The sequence below is a fragment of the Physeter macrocephalus genome, chromosome 15, assembly GCF_002837175.3.
Source record: "Physeter macrocephalus isolate SW-GA chromosome 15, ASM283717v5, whole genome shotgun sequence".
Taxonomy (NCBI): domain Eukaryota; kingdom Metazoa; phylum Chordata; class Mammalia; order Artiodactyla; family Physeteridae; genus Physeter; species Physeter macrocephalus.
The window spans coordinates 65,729,097-65,751,706 of NC_041228.1; the positions used below are offsets into that span (position 1 = coordinate 65,729,097).

At 41.5% G+C, this 22,610-nt stretch overlaps 1 protein-coding gene across 9 annotated transcripts in view; it reads left to right on the top strand.

Moving 5' to 3' along the window:
• The window catches only part of NCOA2 (nuclear receptor coactivator 2), a 279,465-nt gene that overhangs the window by 177,192 nt on the left and 79,663 nt on the right, over window positions 1–22,610 (top strand). For 8 of the 9 annotated variants that reach the window (XM_007128948.4, XM_028500696.2, XM_007128947.4 and 5 more), the window contains 2 exons: window positions 3,257–3,361; window positions 6,240–6,412. In XM_007128948.4, the coding sequence (XP_007129010.1) occupies window positions 3,276–3,361; window positions 6,240–6,412 (259 nt within the window). In that variant the 5' untranslated portion in view covers window positions 3,257–3,275. Of the gene's footprint in view, window positions 1–3,256; window positions 3,362–6,239; window positions 6,413–10,236; window positions 10,279–22,610 lie in introns of those variants that run through there. The other variant, XM_055091269.1, reaches the window with a different exon arrangement.

Sequence of the window (22,610 nt, forward strand, 5' to 3'; positions counted from 1 at the left end):
CGAGCGGGGGCTACTCTTTGTTGTGGTGCGCGGGCTTCTCATTGCGGTGGCTTCTCTTGTGGCGGAGCACGGGCTCTAGGCACGTGGGCTCAGTAGCTGTGGCTCGCGGGCTCTAGAGCGCAGGCTCAGTAGTTGTGGCACATGGGCTTAGCTGCTTCGCGGCATGTGGGATCTTCCCGGACCAGGGCTCGAACCCGTGTCCCCTGCATCGGCAGGCGGATTCCCAACCACTGCGCCACCAGGGAAGCCCCATAATGATGTTTTAAAGCTACAAATGGAGTGGTTTGTGAACCAGACTTGGGTAGATACAAGTAAAACATAAACAGTCTGCTCAAATGGTTTTAGTGTGCTTGGACCAGAACCCGGGCGCTCCTGCCTTCACGCCTCACTTCCATCCAGTCCCCTGCTGAAATGCATCAGCGCTGTCCCTTCATGCAGAGTTACAATTGTTAGATACATATTTTGGGAAAAGTAAAAGTAGATGATGCTGATGCTGATGTTAAACCCCAAACTGAGTACATACGACTTTAAGGAAAGCAGTCACTTACTTTAGCTGTCTGTTGAGAAGCTTTCTGATAGTATTCAATACTATGCTTTTTAATACTTTTGGGGGGGGGGTGGCCATTTTTATCAACAGACTTATCACATATACCTACTATATAGGGTATTTTGTTACAGATCGGGGGCTATATTTGGATGATAAAAATTTACTTAAATTTTTTTGATTTATAGAAAGCTGCTTCCAGGGTGAAAATCCCCTAGGTTGTTTGTTGAGAACTCACTCAGATTGGATGAGTAAAGTGTTTTTTTCTTTACATGCTCATGAGTGAAGCCGTGGGCATTGCAGTTCCGAGAGAAATATTGAAAGTGAATGTTGGTAAGGTACCATCGGAGAAGGGCGCTGGTGTTGGGGTTTTTGCTTCACCCTCTGTCCTTTTACACTTCCTGTAATGCCCTTGTAACTCACATGCCTGCCCCACGGCCCTGCTCAGGCCCTGTGCCCTCCCCGCCAGCAAAGCGTTCCTTGTTGGATCTCACAACACAGAGTACACCTGTTTTTCCTTGTTGGAGTTTTTCCTACATAAATTTCTCTCTCTCACCTTGTTTTCTTGTAGAGAGAGACATCCCTTCTCACGGTCCTCACACGCTGAGCCTGACGCACAGTGGCAGGCAGGCAGTCTTTGAATGAACAGATGATATTTAGGTGAGGGGGAAGGAGTCGAGCATGGGGGCCAGGCAGTCCGGATCTTGCTTCTCCCATCTGACCCGTGATTCCATGAGTAGAGGAAGAATGGCTGTTTTGACGAGGCGACCCCTTGCCATAACTTTGTGGTTAAGAGTGTGTAAGCCTGTGTGTCAGTCCCACTTCTGCCCTTTGCTGATCCCCTGAACAGCCTTGTGCTCTAGATGCTAATGATTGTCCCCGTTTTACAGAAGAGGCAGTCGAGGCACGAGAGGTAACTTCTTCTTAAGGTCCCACAGCGAACCACCTGGTGGAGCTTGGATATGTGTCCTGGCTTCTTTGCTCTCGCTTCTCATAGTCTGTTTTTGCTGATTAAATTATATTTGTAAATTGCTTGGTGCGGAGTAAATGCTAAATGCACAGTAACTAACTAGATACAGCTTCTACTTATCAGCCCAAACTTGTGAGTACAGCACAGGACCTTCGGACTAGTTACATTGCTCCCACCAGCAGAAAGCTCCGGCACTGTCTTTCAGAGTTGTCCCCTCCTGATGTGACCTCTTGAATAGAATGTAATTGGTACCACCTCCCTCAACTGTTACAGTGTCTCTTCATCCTCCTTACACGTAATTCCTCCAAAAAAAAGTTTAACTCCTCTTCCCCCCTTGGATCAGAGTTGAGGCCAGAAAAAATGAGTGTAGGGAACCTGAGCGCCCAGATCCCAGCCTGGGGAACGGCCGGGCAGTTGGGTGGCTATGTGACTGTGCTGCCACCATTGGAACTGGGTGGTGCTCTCTTAGCCCACCTTCCTCTTTGTCCTTGCTCTCAATGAACCTGTTCCTCTCTGGCATCTTCTATAAGTTCTTGACCTTCTACCGATAATGCACGTCCCTCTGATTTTTCCAGTCTGGAAAGGATGAAAAGCCACTGCAGGAAAAGAAGGAGGGCGAAGGCAGTTTTTGAAGCCTGGGGGACAGAAGACAGGGGGAAATGGCATAGAATTAGAACTCTAGGAGAGACTTGTAAATGCTGACTTAAACTTTTGGGGCTGTTGTTTTTCTTTTGCTGAGGAGTTATTAAGCACCTTGAGCAACACCGTCTTCCACTTCCTCAAAATCTTTTCTAGTCCCTTTGCTTAGTTCTTTTGGAGCTTAAACCTCTGTCACTCTTGTTATTTGCATGTTTAAATGTTATTTTGATGGCACGCATGATGACCAGCGTGAACACACTGATTCTCTTATTATATGTCCTTTTATTTTCTTAGGGAAAGGAACTCAGAGAGCAGGGGCCAGTAACTGGCCTCCTCCATTAGGGTCAGTAGTGTTTCTGATCTTTTGAGTGCATCTTAAGACCTTGGGAGATTGCAGCTAGAATCAGCTGAGGGAGGGAGGGAGGGTCAGGGGTGGCAGGATGTGAGAGGAAGCCACTGCTCAGGGAGGGAGCTGCCAGGAGAGAGGGCCCTGAGGAGGGAGCAGTGAGCAGCTGATGCAGGAGGAGACCCCAGGGAGATGCCAGGGAGGCAGGAAGATCCTCTGTTTGAGGGGCATTGCTCGCCAGGACAGGGGTGTCAGAGCGCCCTGGTCGGATTTGGAAACATTCAGCTTGGTGGTGAGGCACTGCCTCTCCCCGGGGCTGTTCTTCATGGGTGAGTGATTGCAACACAGACTTGACATTGGCCAACCCCAAACAGAGACTGGGAGGGGCCCCTGATGGCACCTGTAGTTCCCACATGGTGCAAGACCGCTCCTGAAACTGGAGGCTGGCAGCAGAAACGCAAGGCTAGCAGATTGCTTGTAGTTCAGGGTGCTGTTGAAATACAACTCCTGTTCAAAGAGTGGGCCCATTGACGTGGGCTGGTTTGTTTAATTGTTTACCTTTACATTTGCTCAACTTAAGCACAGTTACAAAAAAAAATTATACATGCCTTTTCATTGGGAATTATACATGCACATAAATCAAAACAATGTGTTAATTACTGTTGTCAAATTTCTGATTAAAGCCATAGCTTTTTTTATTGTTGGTAAATTGATCACCAGCTCTCTTCACTTGTTTTCTCCTTGTTTTCTGTTTCAGTTGCTGATATGTGTTCAAGATGAGTGGGATGGGAGAAAATACCTCTGACCCATCCAGGGCAGAGACAAGAAAGCGTAAGGAATGTCCTGACCAGCTTGGACCCAGGTTAGATTCTCACTGAGAACACAACCAATATTGCCCATGAAAGCCACATGCGTGAGCCTTTGATATTTTATTTCACACCTGATTCAAATGCTCTTTGGTTTTTCTCCCTGTCAAGCCTTTGGACAGTTATATATTATTTAGCTTACATTTTCGATATGCTAATCGGTTACAGATTTTATTATTCTTTACAAGAAGAGGAAAGCTACATACTTCTGGGTCCCCTGTGTACTTTGACTCTTAAAACCAGTTTATTCTATATAATCTTGAATTTTTCACATTTTTACTCCTGTTTGATTTTAGAATGTCATAATGACAAGACACAACCCGTAGTAAAAAAGCTTGCTGTTATATTTATACTGGCTTTTATTCTCTCGTTCTTTTTTTTTATATTTAAGAGCAAGAAATGAAAAGTTGAATCCCCTTGCTTTTGAGTTGGTGATAAAGACTGTGTGGGTCTTCAGTGAATAAAACAAATAATTTTAAAACACGTTGCATATCATATATTATGGGTGGAAGTATGAGTTGTTATAACCTCCATGCAGGGTAATTTAGCAGTATCTGTTAAAATTATAAATGCATATCTTCTTTTGAACTAGCAGTTCCATTCCTAGGAATTTTCCGACGATATACTTTGACACATGCAAAATGATGTATGTATGAGGTTGCCCATTTCAGCGTTGATTATAAGCACAAAAGATTAGGAGAAACCTAAACAGCTGTGATACATCCACACACAATACAGCTCTGAAAAAGAATGAGGACACTCTTTATGGATTGATTTTAACAATATCAATATCTCTTAAGAATATTGTCATGGAGAAAAAGCAAGGTTCAGAAAATCTTTATGGAGTCCTACCATTTGTATAGAAAAGGAGGAGAATAAGAATTCTATATATTGTTTTAGGATAATTAAGAAACATAAGAGGGCTTCCCTGGTGGCGCAGTTGTTGAGAGTCCGCCTGCCGATGCAGGGGACCGCGGGTTCGTGCCCCGGTCCGGCAAGATCCCACATGCCGCGGAGCGGCTGGGCCCGTGAGCCATGGCCGCTGGGCCTGCGCGTCCGGAGCCTGTGCTCCGCAACGGGAGAGGCCGCAGCAGTGAGAGGCCCGCGTACCGAAAAAAAAAAAAAAAAAGAAAAAAAAAGAAAAGAAAAAAAAAAGAAACATAAGAGTTGTTACCCATTTGGGAGGATGAGGACTAGGCAAATAGGGAACAGGGGTAGAAGAGAGGCTTCCTTCTTTTGATGATTTAAATCGTGTAAATGCTTTTTAAAAGTTAGACAGCCACTCTGTCCCGTGCCCAGTAGAAAGATGAGATGAGGAACAGTAGGGAAGAGGACTAGGAAAAGACCGGGGAAGAGCAGAAAGCCATTCCGTTTTCCCCGTCTAGTCGCCAAGCAAAACAAGCCGATTAAATGGCCACCGTCCACACTGCAGCCCCCGTCTCCTGTGTGCGGTCTCTGGGTTCCCTGGTCCTTCCTGGGCAGCCTCAGCCTTCTGTCTCTCAAGCCGCCTTCAGGGCCCGGCGGTCCTGGCCTAGGAGGCCAGCTGGTAAATGGAGCCTGTTCTCTCACCAGTGCTCTGCTGGCTCTCGGGATGAGCACAGCGCCTGCCTCCCCCGGGCCTTGGAACACAGCTCCACCCTCTCACCCGCGTGTCATTTAGTTGGCATCTTTGGGGGGCAGGGGTGAGGGAGGGAGGTGAAGGGGGTAGAGAGGTTCAGAATGGGAACTTAGCTCTTCTGCGCATGGCAGCCACTGTGTCCCTTTCCCTGGAATTAATACGGTTGAAGCCAGGAGTGAAGATGAGACTTAGCAAAACCAATTCTGGTCGCTGCTCTACCAGTCACTCACTAGGTGATCTTGGACAACTCATGCAACCACTATAAAGTGGAGAGATTGTGTTCTATCTTAGGTTTATTAGTACATGAGAATAAAGCTACTATTTAGAGGCAAACATGTGAATGTCTACTACAAATTACAAGATTTTATAAATTGGCATTACATACAAATAATTATATATTAAGAATACAGAGAGCTGCTGCATTAAACAACTTGCTTTTCTTATTTATTGTATTGTTTGAATGTCATCCAGTGGGCTCTACCGTACTTGAGAAAAAAATTGTATGCTGTAATTACCAAACGGAACTTTTGAGTTTGCTATTTCCTCAAATTCAGATGAGGAGATCTTGCCAATTTTTATTTTTTCCCTCCCTTCCATTAACGTTTTCAGACTCAAGTCGAACTTGGACCGTTTGTTTACGTTTTGCATGTCATTCAGCTTGGACAGTTAACAAAGACCCTGGGCCAGTTTCGCTTTTGTTTCTAGCTGTACTGTGGTTTTTAACATTATCTTAAAAGGCCGTTAGGTTTGATTATGAACATCCTAAAGAAGTCTGTGAAATCATAAAGATTTATTTTCATCATTTTGCTGTGCTTTATCAAAAATCATTGAAGTTTATTTATTCCTATTTTAACTAGGTTAACTTCCCTTCTTTTATTAATCTTAAATAAATTTTTATGAGCGTGAGCTCCCTCATGTTTCTAAAACTCTTCTTTATTTATTCAACAACGAATCTGATACCTCTTTGTTACCAAGCGTTGCATTAAGCACAGTGGTGAGCGAATCATCCTGTCCTTGTCATTGTGAAGCTTACAAGTCCAGTGGGAGACATGAAACACATTGAACAAATGATCACACAAGTAAATATGTAATTACCAACTGGGGTAAGTTTGATTTCAAAAAAAAAAAAAACATGCAACGTTTAGGGAAGATTGGAGGGTTTTTTTCCACCAAAGTATTCCATGTTTCTATAAGTAACTTTTGTTTGCTCTCTTTATATTAGAACTTGGTTAACATGCTTATCTTTTTCGTCATAGCCCCAAGAGGAGCACTGAGAAACGTAATCGTGAACAGGAAAATAAATATATTGAAGAACTTGCAGAGCTGATTTTTGCTAATTTTAACGATATAGACAACTTTAACTTCAAACCTGACAAATGTGCAATCTTAAAAGAAACTGTGAAGCAAATTCGTCAGATCAAAGAACAAGGTAAGAGGAGTGAATGAATATTTTGGAGAGTTTAGTTGGTTTCTCTTTTTCCATGTGTGAGAAATCCCTTCGGAGTCCCTTTAATCCATTTCTTAGGTTTAAATTATTGATGAGAAGGTGATGTCACAGGGCAAGATGAATGCAGGTATCACTTGCAGTGGTTTATAAATAGGCTTTGTATAAAATTCAACAATTCCCTAAAGACGGAGGGGGCCGAGGTAAGGCAGGGTGATGTAACTTTTCATCTAGTGAAACTCAGTTAGGTGCCCACTGATTCTCCTCCCCTGCCTTAGAATTTTTACAGCTTACACAGCAAGTGACTGTCATCATTTGCAAGTAAGGAGCCAACCGAGGATGGAAACCAGAAGTAAGGGAGTGAAGCACCTCCTGTTTCAGCTCGTCAGCATATTGAAGTGTGAGCCTCAACTGGCCACGCCACTAAATTAGAGTTTCATATCCTGAGTGACAAGAGATAGATTGGAAAGGCTCAACCTCTAGATAGAATTCTTTTGTGAAGTTGAAACACAGAACATGACAGCTTTCTTCCTGGGGTTTTCTTTTCTTTCTTTCTTTCTTTCTTTTTTTTTTTTTTTTTTTTTTTTCCTGAGATCATTTTCTGCCTCTCTTCTTTGATATTTTTGCCTACAGAAAAAAAAATTTAAGAAAATAATGTTTTAAAAATCACATTGGACTTTGTAGTGCCAAAAAAAAATCTGTATTAGGCAAGTATGAACAGCGTCTTGGTGCCCAGGGCCAGTATATGCTCCTGAAGTCTTTATACACTGCTTTGCTTCAGGAGGTAATAATCTCCTGTAATCTGTTTTCAAATGCATCCTCTTAGAGTTCATATCGTTTTTTTCTCTGCCTTTTATATAACATTTAAAAGAGGCAGATTTTAGAAAAATAATGTCTTTGTCTCTATAGCTATATGAGCCCCAAACTTTGCAAGTATAGTCCTGCCTTCTAAGAACTGAAACATATACACATAGCATCTACCATGCAGTTTCTAACACCAGCCCGCTCTGAAAATTAGTATTTCCTGGTTTCTCCATCAAAATTATATCATCGTAACATTCAGCTTTCATGGACTTTCTACTCAGTTGCATGCCTCAGTTGCCTTCATCTCCTTCCTGTTCCTTTTGTTCCTTTTGAGATTCACTAGTTATCAGCAATTCAGTTTAATCTCAACTTGGTATCAGCAAATGGATAAAATCATATTCCTAAAATTTTTAGGAGAAATAACTGGTTCAAGGTTACAGTGCTTTGAAGTTGCTGCATTTCTAGGTGCTGGTATCGTTGCAGTGGAGAAATCATTAAGCTTCTTGTTGCCCCTTTCTACGGTTTTTGAATGATTCGATTTTGTGAACATCCCATGTTAGGTAGAACTTTCACACTTGAAAACGGTTATATGTGTATGTATTTTACTATCAAGATCTTGCACAGGGTTTTACAGTTTTCCAAACCTTGGTTATTCCCCCCTTCAAACCATAAAACACGTTAAGATGTGTCACGCTGGGACTCTGCCGTACTTTCTCTGTGGGTGTAATCAAGGCCGCCATACCACGACCACCCAAGAAGCAGCGACAATAAAAACCCTGTCACGTCTCCCTCTTACAAATTAATTTCCATTAATTTGAAAAGTAACGTGTTTTGAAAAGGGAAACAGAAGTTAAAACCCAAATGAAAGTACAAGTATACTTTTAACTTCTCGACCAATCTAATATTTTAAGAATATTGCTTGTTTGATAAATTGTTTTTTAGAGAAAACAGGGACCACCTTAGAATCAAATCGGGTGGAGGCTAGGTATGAATCCGGGTTCTGTCTCTTACAGACTTTTTGAACCTGGACAAATTATTTTCTCTCTCTGCGACTCAGTTTCCTCCCATAGAATTTAGCAATCACAACATCTAGGTTGCACGGTTGTTGAAGAAATTAGGAGCTACGTAAATGCTCCCAGCAAGTACTCATCACAGTAAGCGTTTAGTACGTATTCAGTAAATCTCTTTCCCGCATTCAGTAGGAAGGCGCCTTGTTTCTTCACCTATGCTCAGATCTTCATACAGTGAGCTCTTCCTTCAGATGGAAAGCAGGGGGAAAAAAGGTGGGGAAATGGTTATGAATATGCTCCCCTACAGGGTCATTTGAAGAAAGTCACATTTTTTCTGGGGTCAGAGGACTCCACATCCACCGACAGCTCTGTGCGGCCACCTTGATTTCTCTCAGCAGCTGGCAGCCAGCTAAGGTTCAAGAGCCAACACATAGGTCGGATCGGAACCCTTCCTTCTCCCTCTGTGTGTGTCCACCCACCCAGCTGTCAATCAGTGTAAATAGAATCCAACCATCATCTTTACAGGGTCATCCAAACTTAATTTGTATTGCAGTCGCAGGTATCAGGCTGAATAAAATTCTAACTGTCCTGAAGAGTTAAGCTGGATCGCTTGAGGTGCAACTAAAGGCTACACAGTCGGGAAAGCAGGCTCCTGTGAAAGGAACCCGCCAGCGTCCAAAGCTCAGGCAGCTCAGCCAGGCAGGATGGGCTCTTTCACTCGAGTCTGCTCGGCTCCTCATGTTTCCTTAGGCTTGGGAACAAAGGCAGAGAATGATGGATATTTTTAAATGGCCTAAAGGATGGGGTTGTCCTGGAGGGGTGTTACCAGCTATCTGAATGATTAAACCTCCCTTGTCTGTAGCACTTTCTGAGACCTCTGTTTGGTAGACGCTAGCTCTCCAAGAGCATCACACGGCCGTGCACCTTGTAGTAGCAGACCAAGTGCACACAGAGTCTGCACTTCAAGCGTGACACCAGCTTTTTGATATTGAAGTGGGGTGTTTCTTCCTATGTGGTATGATGCTGGTAAATGTGGAAAACATCTGGCGTCTGTAACTTACAAAGAATAGTCATAAGTAGTAAATAAACTTTTTTCCTAACTGGGAAGACTAATATTGCTTCTATTTCACAGAAGAATAATAAGTAACATGAAAAATACAAATGATTTAATTATGGATTAGTGAGTCCAGTTTCACACTCCTTAGCTAGAAACTTAAATTTAAAAATTCCTATGGAAGATACATGGCGATTCCTGTGCTCTTAAAAAATAAAATTGAAGCATAAAGTGACTGAAACATGAGGGAAGTTCTAATGATTAATACATTTCTACTGCCCTCTTGAAGGTAGTATCTCCTCTATTACCCCAACACTTTTTGTTCTTTTTTCTAAAATAATCTAAAATGAATTGTATTGTTTGGAAAACATTTGTCACTTCATTTAAAGCCTCTTTAGTGCGGCATATTTTTTCATAAGATTTTTTTTCTTTATATTATTTTGTTTATAATCATTTATTTTTGGCTGCGCCGGGTCTTTGCTGCTGCGCACGGGCTTTCTCTAGTTGCAGCGAACGGGGCTACTCTTCGTTGTGGTGCGCAGCCTTCTCGCTGCGGTGGCTCGCGGGCTCCAGAGCGCAGGCTCAGCAGCTGTGACGCACAGGCTTAGTTGTTCTGCGGCATGCGGGATCCTCCCGGACCAGGGCCCGAACCCCGTGTCCCCTGCAATGGCAGGCGGGTACCCAACCGCTGCACCACCAGGGAAGGCCCAGTGCAGCATATTTGAGTATAGGATGTACTTATCAGTCAGTGGAGAACTGGTTTCGCCCTTTAGTTATTATTTTTCTGAACGTGAATAGCAATAAGAATGAAAAGGTATATTTCAAAAATTCACATTGGTGCAGGCTAGATTTGGGGGGTAATTCCTTATTGAATCAGGCAACCTAAAAGATCGTTCTGGTTTCTCACTGTGATTATTCTAATGGTTTAATTTTGATTGTAGTGCCAGTATGAGAACATTGGGATTACGGATTGGTTCATACATGTAAGTTCCCCCTACAATTGCGCATAGCATCAAAAAATAAGTATTTTAAGAGAGGGTGTGGGGCAGTGGTGTGCTGGAGTCAACCTGGTATCAAGCAACGAGAGCCAATTGTTAAATTTCAAGAATTTTATAAGCCAGTTGATAAGCACAGCCATTATTAAAAATTGTTTAGACGTACAATTAAATTATATTTAAAAACACAAAGGTGAGGAAGACTAAAACTCATCATTTCCTAATTATTGTACTGCATTTTACTATTATCTATGCTCTAGCGGCCCTTTGTGTCTTGTGCCTCCATGATAGAAATACTAGGTAGTGGTGGTTACTGCGAATCTCTAATTAACATCTAATATTTTAACATTGGATAGACATTACATGCACACATAAAAAATATTGTCCACTTCAGCAAAAAAGTCACTTACAAACTGACAAACAGTTGAATTTCTACGTTCGATATCTTCATCATGTGTTTTCATTATTTCACTTTTGTCTTATTAACTTAAATGAAAATTTCAAGCAACATTCATGTCAGAACTATATTCTTTCATCAGCTATAATTATAAGTTAGCTACAAGACAAGAGTTTGGCAAAAATCAACAAACAATTCTATTAGAATCAATTGGCTCTCTGGAATTTACAATAAAGGGTGTTGTATATTTTATTATCATTTGTAAATTATATACTCCACATACTTTGTACTAGTAAAATTTGTAATCAGCATTATGGTGCTTACTATTTTTTCCCCCAAGGAGCTGGTTTTTAAGCATTTCCCAGTATACCACTGGTGAGCGTAGGAGGTTGTATTGTAAATGTAGGTGCGTCAAATTCATGAACTCATTATTTAAAAATTCAAGGGAATAGCAATGGAAACATCCTAATTCTAGCACATAAGAGTAAAATGTAGAGCCCATTAAGATTATATTTTTCCTTCCAGTTTTTTTTCCCCCCATGTTAAATACATGAAGTTCTTGTGATGGAAATTCAATTATTCAAAGCTGACGCCTAGGTGTGAACTAGTCGCTGTCACCAAGCAGCGTAAGCAGAAGGGCTCCGACATCACATCCCTTCCAGGGTAGGATATCTGTAAATCAGGCTTTGGGGTGATGCTTCCAGGCATTGTTTATGTTCCACGTGATGAAATCTTAGGGTGATGGCAGAGTCATCCGTTGCCCTGGAAAGGGTAGGCGTGCCCTTGTAGATACAGTCATACTGAAGTCAGTGTCATGGATTGCCAGTCAAGTATTTATGACAGTACTAACTCTTGATCAGTTGGAGAATGAATAGGAGGAGACCGATGACATATGTATTCTAAGTTTAAAAAAAAAACCAAAAACAAAAATCAGTGGCCCTTTATACACTCCATATAGTTTAAATGTCAACTGTCAACTTCTTTTTTATCCTATTCTTCTAAAGGTGCTGACGATAATTAAATGGACAAAGTCAGGCAGCCGGATGTAAAAGTGGGCCAGCAGGGTAGACTGTGTAATAGACCAGTGCGAGCACCAAACTCAGTTGGCAGAATACGTTAATCAATATAATGAGCTTATTAAGAGCATGAGGTTTATTTAAAATCAGATGAACCCAGTCTCTCTCTTCACCACTGTAGGACAGTGTCTAAATTCCTAATCTGTAAAAAGGGGATGATAATGTCCACTACACATCGCTCGTATGAAGACTATGTTCAACGTGTTTATAAAGGGTTTAGGCTAGTGCTTGGCAGGTAAAAAGACTTACTCAACAGTAGTTATTACTCTTCTCACCATGGTTTCTGACATCTGGACTTGGAGTCCTCATCCAAATGAATTTAGGTTTTCTTGCTAAGGATTCAGTATTGACAAGGAAGCAAGTCGTTTTCGGGTGTTTTCTCTGTTATGGTTGTAAACCTTAATATTCTGACAATGTTGACTCTTTTTATTTTAATACAGAAATAAGTAAACAGAGCTATCAAAACTATCCATTCAAAGACAGAACTCAGGAATGTAGTGCTTGGGGAGTTCCCTCGTGGTCCAGTGGTTAGAACTTGGTGCTTTCACTGCCGGGGCCCAGGTTCAGTCCCCAGTCGGGTAACTAAGATCATCCCGCAAGCTGTGTGGCATGGCCAAAAAAAAATGTGCTTGGTGTGACCCTGTGTGCACCCCTCCCCTGGCTCTGTTGCCCCTGCTGCACCCTGTAGGCTCCTCCTTGCCCCTGTTACCTGAGTGACATTTTTCAAGAACCTTGCTTTAAGGAGAACTAAAGAGGGCTAGAGTCATGGCAGTTTTCATTTCATCCTTACTTACATCAACACAGGAACGAATCCGGCCCTAGCTTATTCTTGAAGATTTGAAACTGTTACAGGGTTCCATGCATCTAGAGACAAAGAAAATTTTATTTCCTTGTTTGAGAATATCACCTGTGATCAGCAATATGTCCTTGACATTGCAGTTTTTAATGAAAATAAAATACTTTCCCACTAGTATGCATATAGTTCACTTTCGTATTTTCATGTGGATTAATGGCTCATACTATTAATGAAATCCTTAAAATGAGTGAGCAGGGTGGAATTCTTGCTTTCGTTCCTCCTAGGAGCCCCTTGGTTTGGGGTTTTTTGGGTTTTTTTCCCTAAGTTTATGGAAGTTTTTTTGTATTTAACAGCTTTCAGATGAAGAGGATTTAAATAATTTAATGTGCTCTAATGCTTTAGGATTTTAACAATTTATGACATGAGCTCTCATTTCAAGACTTAAACTGGCTTCCACACTCTAATAGAAGTTAGGCATCGCTTGTTTTCTTGCTCACCTTGTACTGTTAGGAAAAGAAATTCTGACACCCTGCTGTCTGTATTGATTTCATTCAAGAGCAAACATTCATTCCATAAAATTTTTACTGAGTAAATACTATATGCGGGGCATACTATGCATTCACTAAGGGGGAAGGAATCCAGCAGTCTGTAAGTACTTGGTTCTTTTCCTTGGAGCGTTCACTCATTCGGAGGGAAATCCGCTTGTACACGAGCAGCTGTGGAACACAGGGACAGTGGGAATAAGTGTAATTACCGATGTTGGTACGGGCTTCAAGGAGGACAGTAAAGTTGGCGTGGGCCTTGCTGTAAGTGTAAGATTTAATAGATGAGAGCGTAGGGGCTGGGGGAAGGAGAAAGACATTCCAACAGGGAGCAGAGGAGCCCGAGCAAAGGCATAGGAGCCCTCCGTGGCTCCCGGTGTGTGCGAAGTCAGACTGTTCAGCTGCGGTAAGATATAGTAAGATGGATTGAAGCATTTGGTTGGATTTGAGGCTGAAAAGGGCAGGTGAGAGCCAAATGGGAAAGTCAGCACAGGACCATAAGCAATTTTGAAATTTGGAGAAGGTGACATAAAATGAGAAACTCCTAACTATCTCCAGCAGAGTTCACTTGACGTCGCCTACTGTGGTCTCCAGACTCTAGAGATACCTTGTACTAGGAAGGGGAAACTTTTTTTTTTTTTTTTTTTTAATGCGGCTGATTCCTGGGGGCGGGGAGTGGAAGGCACATAATTAAAGAAACAAGAAGAAGAAGAAAAAACTAAGTGAAAACATGAGAACTATAAAATGTCTCATTCATCTGTAACAAGAAACAATACTTTATTTCAGAAGACTTTCATGGGACTTCCCTGGCGGTCCAGTGGTTAAGACTTCGCCTCCCAATGCAGGGGGTGCAGGTTCCATCCCCGGTCGGGGAGCTGAGATCCCACATGCCTTGGGGCCAAAAAACCAAAACATAAAACAGAAGCAATGTTGTAACAAATTCAGTAAAGACTATAAAATTGGTCCACATCAAAAAATGTTTAAAAGAAATAAAAAGCCTTTCATTTATTTCTATAACTTGTTGAGCGGACTTAAAAGGAGCAGGAGGAAGTGAAGGGGGAAAACGACAGATAAAAAGGCAGTAAGACCCACAAAGACCAACAGAGAACCTGGCAGATAGAGAAGGCTGGTAAACATACTCAGAAGCCTGCGCGTGCAAGTTCAGACACAAAGGTGGAGACGTTTTTAAATATAAAATTTTATAGTTTCTTAGGGCATTTTCACTAATGACTTAAAAGCACAGTCATTTGGCAGCTGTGGGCACGTAGATAAGGGCCCTTGGGCTGAGCGTGCCCCGCCCGCCCCCCATGTCGGCCCTCCCCTGAGTGGTCCATGGGAGGTGCTTGGGATTGTCTGCATCTTCCACTGTGCCCAAGGAAGCAATACCAGGCCTCTCCTCGGCGAGAATCGGCTGAAGATACTCGAGGAAACCCCGCTGAAAGGATGCCAGGTGATCTGTCTGCCCCGGCTTCACTGACTGCCAGGAGACTATGACAAAGTCTAAAAGAAGAACCTCGCCGCAGCATCCAAGTCCCTCTGTGGTCTGTCCCCGGTCGTGCCATGCTCCCCCTTGCTCTACCCCACAAACCCCCTGAACTTACATCCCCTCGCCTAACAGGGTATGCTGGCAAGTCCACCGCACGCATTTCCTGGCCTCTGTGCCTGCCGCCTGGAATGCTTCTCTCTTCTTCCCCCTCAGCTGGTTGACCACTACCCACCTTTAATAGGCCACTGGGCTGGGGTAGGTTTATAGAGCGCCGGGAGAAGGCATCCATGCTGGATGAGGACAGAACATCCAGTGGCCAGGCCCCTTCACCAGCACCCCACGTCTGACCGGTCTGGCCGAGTGCTGTGTTCCTGTATCCCATTTCATCAGTGTGTCTACCCTAAGACTCCTACCCTGTTGCGAACTGTTGTTAACACAGACTTGTGTGTTTTTTCTTTTGTGTCATTGGTACTCTTTCCTACCTTTCTGGAATGCCTCCCTTTCCCTGTTTCTGTCTATTCCCATTAGAGCCCTGCTGTTCCTTCTTCAAGGCCCATTTCAAATGCTGCTTTTTTAAGCAAAGAACTTCTTAATTCCCAACCAATATAGACTCATGTCCTTTGAATCTCCTATCATTTCTTGTACTATCTAATCTTATTCTGATGAGGTTTTTTGTGGGCTTTTCTTTGTCTTCCCCAGTTGAATGACAGACTCCTTGATGGCAGAGATTGTATCTAACGCATCACTCACACCTGCCGCAGTTCTGAGCACAGTGTTTGTCTTTATATAAAATACATATCTGTCACATTTTTCTGATGCCAGCCTTCATCTAGCCTTGTATAATGGCTTTATATTGGGGGGGAAAGCACCCTAAATTAAAGAACTTGAAGTTTTTATTCTAACAATTGGGTGAGTACATTCTCTTTCTTATACACGGTTGATAAATTACAACTTCTCTTGTAACAAATAGTATTTTTTATACATTTTTTTAAACAAATTTATTTATTTTATTTATTTTTGGCTGCGTTGGGTCTTCGTTGCTGCGCGCGGGCTTTCCCTAGTTGAAGCGAGCGGGGGCTACTCTTCATTGTGGTGCGCGGGCTTCTTATTGCGGTGACTTCTCTTGTTGCGGAGCACGGGCTCTAGGCGTGCGGGCTTCAGTAGTTGTGGCTCGTGGGCTCAGTAGTTGTGGTGCACATGGGCTTAGTTGCTCCGCGGCATGTGGAATCTTCCCGGACCAGGGCTCGAACCCGTATGCCCTGCATTGGCAGGCGGATTCTTAACCACTGTGCCACCAGGGAAGCCCACGAATAGTATTTACAGTATTTTAGTTTGTCTCCTTAAAGTGCACTTGTGTCTTAAGGAACATTTGGGTGGTGAACTTTTAACTTTCATAGACTCTGGTTAAGTTTAGCTCAGTATCTTAAGAGAAGATAAGGTTGACAGATCTACATAGCTTGTCAGCTAGAGTATATTTTGAAATCCTGAGGGAGTGCTGAGTTTTTTTATACTTTTTTTTTTTCTTCTTTTTCTTTTTCTTTTTCTTTTTCTTGCGGTACACGGGCCTCTCACTGTTGTGGCCTCTCCCGTTGCGGAGCACAGGCTCCGGACACGCAGGCTCAGCGGCCATGGCTCACGGGCCCAGCCGCTCCACGGCATGTGGGATCTTCCCGGACCGGGGCACGAACCCGTGTCCCCTGCATCGGCAGGCGGACTCCCAACCACTGTGCCACCAGGGAAGCCCTATACTTTTTAATAATTATTTTTATTATGATCTTTAATTAACATGGAATATTTTCCCTAACGATTTTTTTTTTTTTAAGAAGATGTTGGGGGTAGGAGTTTTATTTATTTATTTATTTTTGCTGTGTTGGGTCTTCGTTTCTGTGCGACGGCTTTCTCCAGTTGTGGCAAGCGGGGGCCACTCGTCATCGCAATGCGCGGGCCTCTCACTATCACGGCCTCTCTTGTTGCAGAGCACAGGCTCCAGACACACAGGCTCAGTAGTTGGGGCTCATGGGCCCAGTTGCTCCGCGGCATGTGGGATCCTCCCAGACCAGGGCTCGAACCCGTGTCCCCTGCATTAGCAGGCAGATTCTCAACCACTGTGCCACCAGGGAAGCCCTTCCCTAACGGTTTTAAATAGACATATTGTATCAGACTAGAATATATAACAAATAGAAAGCATAGTCACACTTTATACTAGTGCTGTGCAGATACTGGATATATTGGTTTTGAAACAACTTATATCTAAGGATTTTGTCATATATGTTTAAATTTCCATGTGCTAAAGTTGACATCTATTCATTCTTCTTAGTTTGAAGAATGATGTAATTTTAAAATTGAAGTATATTACAGTGTTGTGTTAGTTTCAGGTGTAAATTACAGTGTTGTGTTAGTTTCAGGTGTACAGCAAAGTTAAATTACAGTGTTGTGTTAGTTTCAGGTGTACAGCAAAGTGATTCAGTTATACAGATACATATATCCATTCTTTTTCACATTCTTTTCCATTATAGGTCATTACAAGATATTGAATATAGTTCCCTATGCTATACAGTAGGTCTTTGCTGTTTATCTATTTTATATATAGTAGTGTGTATTTGTTAATCCCAAGCTCCTAATTTACCCCCCCTTCCCCTTTGGTAACCATAAATTTGTTTTCTATGTCTGTGAGTCTATTTCTGTTTTGTAAATAAGTTCATTTGTATCACTTTTTTAGATTCCACATGTAAGTGATATCATATGATGTTTGTCTTTCTCTTTCTGACTTACTTCACTTAGTATGATAATCTCTAGGCCCATCCATGTTGCTGCAAATGGCATTATTTCATTCCTTTTTATGGCTGAGTAGTATTCCATTATATATATGTACCATATCTTCTTTTTCCATTCATCTGTCAATGGATATTTAGGTTGCCTCCATGGCTATTGGCTATTGTAAATAGTGCTGCTGTGAACATTGGGGTGCAAGAATGATGTAATTTTTGAGAAATGAATTAAATATTTGGAGTGTTGTAAGGAGAAGATAACAAGAGTTTCCAATTATAATTTACTCACTCTGTGTGTGTGTGTGTGTGTGTGTGTGTGTGTGTGTGTGTGTGTGTATAAGTCACTATTTAAGATTAGAAGTGGCTGAATACAATCAAATTTATGTGTAGTGATTTTAATATAGGAATAGATTAAAAATATAGAGCATAAATACCACTATTTGACTCTTCTTTTTATTGTCATTCTCTGGTTGATTTAGGCTTTAAAGTCGATTTTTCTTAGTTTTTTTGTTTTTTGGTTTTTGTTTAACAAGAGTTTCCAATTATAATTTACTCACTCTGTGTGTGTGTGTGTGTGTGTGTGTGTGTGTGTGTGTGTGTGTATAAGTCACTATTTAAGATTAGAAGTGGCTGAATACAATCAAATTTATGTGTAGTGATTTTAATATAGGAATAGATTAAAAATATAGAGCATAAATACCACTATTTGACTCTTCTTTTTATTGTCATTCTCTGGTTGATTTAGGCTTTAAAGTCGATTTTTCTTAGTTTTTTTGTTTTTTGGTTTTTGTTTGTTTCTCCAACCTGTTGCGCTGGTAGAACGAGGAAGAGGGAAATGGGACTGTCTTTGTGTACTTCAGGTTCAGTTAATTTTCAGACTGAGATGGATTATACAGTAATAAATTATTATACAGGCAACTATTTTAATAGGTCCTTCCAAGAAGACTTTTTTTTTTCTGTTTTGATGAGTTTTTAATTGTGGCAAAAAGTATATAACGTAATCTTACCCTGTTAACAATTAAGTGTACATTGTTGCATTGTTCATTGTGTGCGCACTGTTGTACAACAGACTTAGAAATCTTTCGTCTTGTGTGATGGAAACTCTATTCCCATTGACCAGCTGACATTTCCCCTCCCCACAACTGCTGGCAACCACCTTCTGCTTTCTGTTTCTGTAACTCTGATTACTTTAGATACCTCATGAATAAGTGGAATCATGTAGTATTTATGTCTTTGTGGTTGGTTTATTTAACTTAGCATAGTATCCTCAAGGTTCATCCATGCTATACCATATGATAGGATTTTCTGCTTTCCAAAGGCTGAATAATATTCCATTTTATGTATATACCACATTTTCTTTACCCATTCATCCGTCAGTGGACATTAAGGTTCCTGCCACATCTTGGCCATTGTGAATAATGCTGTAGTGAATATGGATACACAAATATCTCTTCGAGATCTTGTTTTCGATACCTTTGAATATATACCCAGTAGGGTGGTCGCTGTGTCATATAGTAGTTCTATTTTTAATTTTTTGAGGAACCTCAATACTGTTTTCCATAGTATCTGCACCATTTTATAATCCTCCCAACAGTGCAGAAGTGTTCTAATTTCTCCACATCCTTACCAACACTTGTTATTTTCTGGGTTTTTGCTAGTGGCCACCCTAATGGGTGTGAGGTGATAGCTCATTGTGGTTTTGATTTACATTTCCCTAATGATTAACGATGTTGAGTATCTTTTCCAAGGAGACACTTTGAAAAGAGTAAGTATCTAATTCCATATGACATCGCTGAATGCCTTTGTAGTCAAGTATCTTAGTATCATATATTGCTGAATAGTTTAGGGCACCAAACAGGACCATAAAGGCTGAGCATATGGGGAGGAGGTTCTGAGGTACAAGAAGAAAGATGTCTCGAGGCAAATCTGAAATCAGTAGGAAAATGAGAAAAAACACAATGGCATTGAGATGTCCCTTTTAGACATTTTCCCTCGCTTCAGCCAGTTCTCACATTGCCCTAAAGAATGTTTCTTTCCCTGAAGCCTTTTACATTAAACCTCTTTATATAGGTTACAGGCAAGGAAGGAGAAGTATGGCCTTCGTAGATCCGACTTGTTATCTGTTTGTCTGTAGCTGTGGTGTGGGCAGATCGAGGCAATTCCCAATTCTTTCCTCGTCTTATGACAGTTGTTCACTCTGAAATATTTTAGTTCATTTCTACTTAGAAAATGTTCACCTTTTCCTAATTACTGAGTCATTTATCTCTCCTAATAAGTGTAGGAGTCCATTTTTAATCCTCTCATCTTTTCTGTCACCCCTGCCCAATGTTTTCAAAGTAATAATTCCAGGAAAAGAATGATCATTTTCTTCCTCTTAGCTTTGTTAGTAAGAAATGGAGCCTCGACCTCCTCTCCCTCTTCACCCTTACAGCTTATGCTTTCCCACAAGTGCAACTGAGTGAAAATTGGCCTTCTGCAGTTTTGAGGCTTATTACAGTTGTTAGTTCGCTTTTATTCCAGAGTTAATCTTATCAGCGCATCAGATCTTGAATCCTGTTTTGTTTACTAAGAATGTGACAGTGAACGATAATTCACAGAATATAAGAATTGCCGGTGTGCTTATAATAACTTATTGATTAAAGACTCTGATACCAATTAACTTTAACCTGAGAATTGATTTTAATTTAACCATTTTTTATTGTGGTAAAATATACATAACATAAAATTTTTACCACTTTCAAGTGTACACGTAAGTAGCTGTGTCACTGTTGACCAGCTGTCCTCAAAGCACTTCTGCTTTTGGTCTGTACTCTCTCCATGCCCATTCACTGGCTTCCCTTCCTCATCGATCTCTTGACCTTCTTTCTGTCCCCAACTAAATCCCTTCCTTCATCCGTTTTACCTGTTTCCAACCTTCGACTTTCACATCTGTGCTACATCCTGTCAGCTTTAGATCTCAGGCCTTTCCATGCCTCTCATTGCACAGATGCCCAGTGAGGGCCTTCCCCAGTCCCCACTCCCCAGACCTTGCCATTTCATCCCGCATCCAGATTTCCAGCCACCTGTCAGGCATCGCCCCTGGGCGCCCCGTACCCCAAGCAACTCAGTCTCTCCTCTGCCTCCTTAGCAGAATGGCGTGTCCGGTTACCTGTGCTCAGCCTCAGGCCATGCCAGCATCACCTGTTTTGTGCTCATCTAGGCTAGAAACCTGGGTCCTGGTCACATCGACCTCCTCTCCCTCTTCACCATATGCAGCCAGCCAGTCAGCTCTGTCAGGTCCTCACCGTGTCCTGTGATATCTCCACGCCTTACTTTTCCCATTTTTAATCTCAGCACCCTATTTTAAGTCATCTTTTGTTACCTTAACTCACCTCTGCTTCTCTACCTTCTATAGTTCATCCCCATTGCTACCAACATTGATTTCCTAAAAATGTGTTAGATGTGGAACTCTTGTTCCAAAAACTTTCGGTGAGCCTCTTCTGCCTACAAAATAAAGTAAAATGTCTTCACATGGTGTTCGAGACCCTCCACCATCTGGTCTCACCATTCTGGGTTGTCACCTGCTATTACCTGTCTAGCCATTCTTCTAGGCAGACCTGAAGCCTTAATTACTCTTTTTTTTTTTTAATTTTTTTTTCTTAATTACTCTTTAACCCAAAGCTGCACAACTGGTGTTTTCATTGTTAGGTAAAATACATATTTCATTTTGGCATGTAATACAGTAGTTTAAACTTAAAAAAAAACAACTCCCTGTGGCCATGTAAACACTTTGATGGAAGAACCATAGCTTGTTCTTTCTTTCTTTCTTTCTTCCTTTCTTTCTTCCTTTCTTTCTTCCTTTCTTCCTTCCTTCCTTCCTTCCTTCTTTCCTCTCCTCTCCTCTCCTCTTCTCTCCTCCCCTCCCCTCCTTTTCTTTTCTTTTTTCTTTTCTCTTTTCTTTTCTTTTCTTTTCTTTTCTTTTCTTTTCTCTTCTCTTCTCTTCTCTTTTCCTTTCCTTTCCTTTCCTTTCTTTTCTCATAGCAGAGCTTGAAAGATCTTAGTTCCCTGAAGAGGGACTGAGCCCAGGCCTTCAGCAATGAAAGCACCAAGTCCTAACCACTGCACCACCAGGGAATTCCCAGCTTGTTCATTTTTATATCCTCCCCCTAAGCCTTGCACATATGAGATGCTTAATAAGTGTTTATATAAAATAATTGCCAAAAACTCGGGTTTAGAGAAAATGTGAAAGCAACATGAAATTCAGATTTTCTTCGGATGCTTCAAGAAGGTATGAATAGAATAGTGGAGGGAAGAAAGATAGAAGGCAATTAAGGACCATCATTCACTATTGTGTCTGTTTGAAATAGCACCACATGAAATAAATTCCAATGGTGTGGTCTGGAAATGACCAGGGACCATACCACGACTATACTTAAACATGACGATTTCTTATTAACTCACGATTATATCTGGATGCCCTCTATGTGCCACATACTGTGCGAGTTACCAGATATAAAGAGAAGCAAAACACTGTCCCTAAATCCAGGGACTCATTAATAAATATCATTAAGGCCTATTTAGAGTACCTTGTCCTCAGCAAAGGTTTATTCCCTTCTCCCTGATTTGAGAACTCACCCTAGAGGGAGACCTGTGGCTATCCAGACTGGCCTGTGCCTACATTTAATAAGTGATAGAGCTGGCATTTGGGTCTAAGAAAAAGAAGAAATGATTATAGCAAGTCAGTAAGTGCTATGACAGATAGATGGTTGTCGATATATACATATAGATAGATATAGATATAAGGGAAACTGGGATAACAGAGAAGGTAGGAAAGAAAACTTTTTTTTGATCTCCAAGAATATATTGAAGTCTACCCTGTGGGTAATGTTTAGATAGATAAAGGTTGATATTAAGAATCAGATTCTTTATATTGAAGGCTACTGTATTTTTTTAGCAGTATTAAAGACATGTTATATAAATATATCCATACATACTATTTTCAGCTACCTTTTCATCCCTTCTGGAAGCCTGCTCTTTTTCTTTTCTCTGTCCCTGCTTTACCCAATTGCCAGACTCCTTCAGGGTTGTTACTATGGTCTGTTTTATAGATAAGGAAACTGATTTGCAGAAACAGCAAGGTTGAGGCCTTAAAACTAGCAAATGACAAGCTGGTGATTCTGAAGCCTGTGATCTTTCTACTGTGTTCCATACCTACCTCTGAGAATGGTGGTCAAGTCTTCAACTTTGCCTTTGTTTATTATGAGAGAAAATGTTGA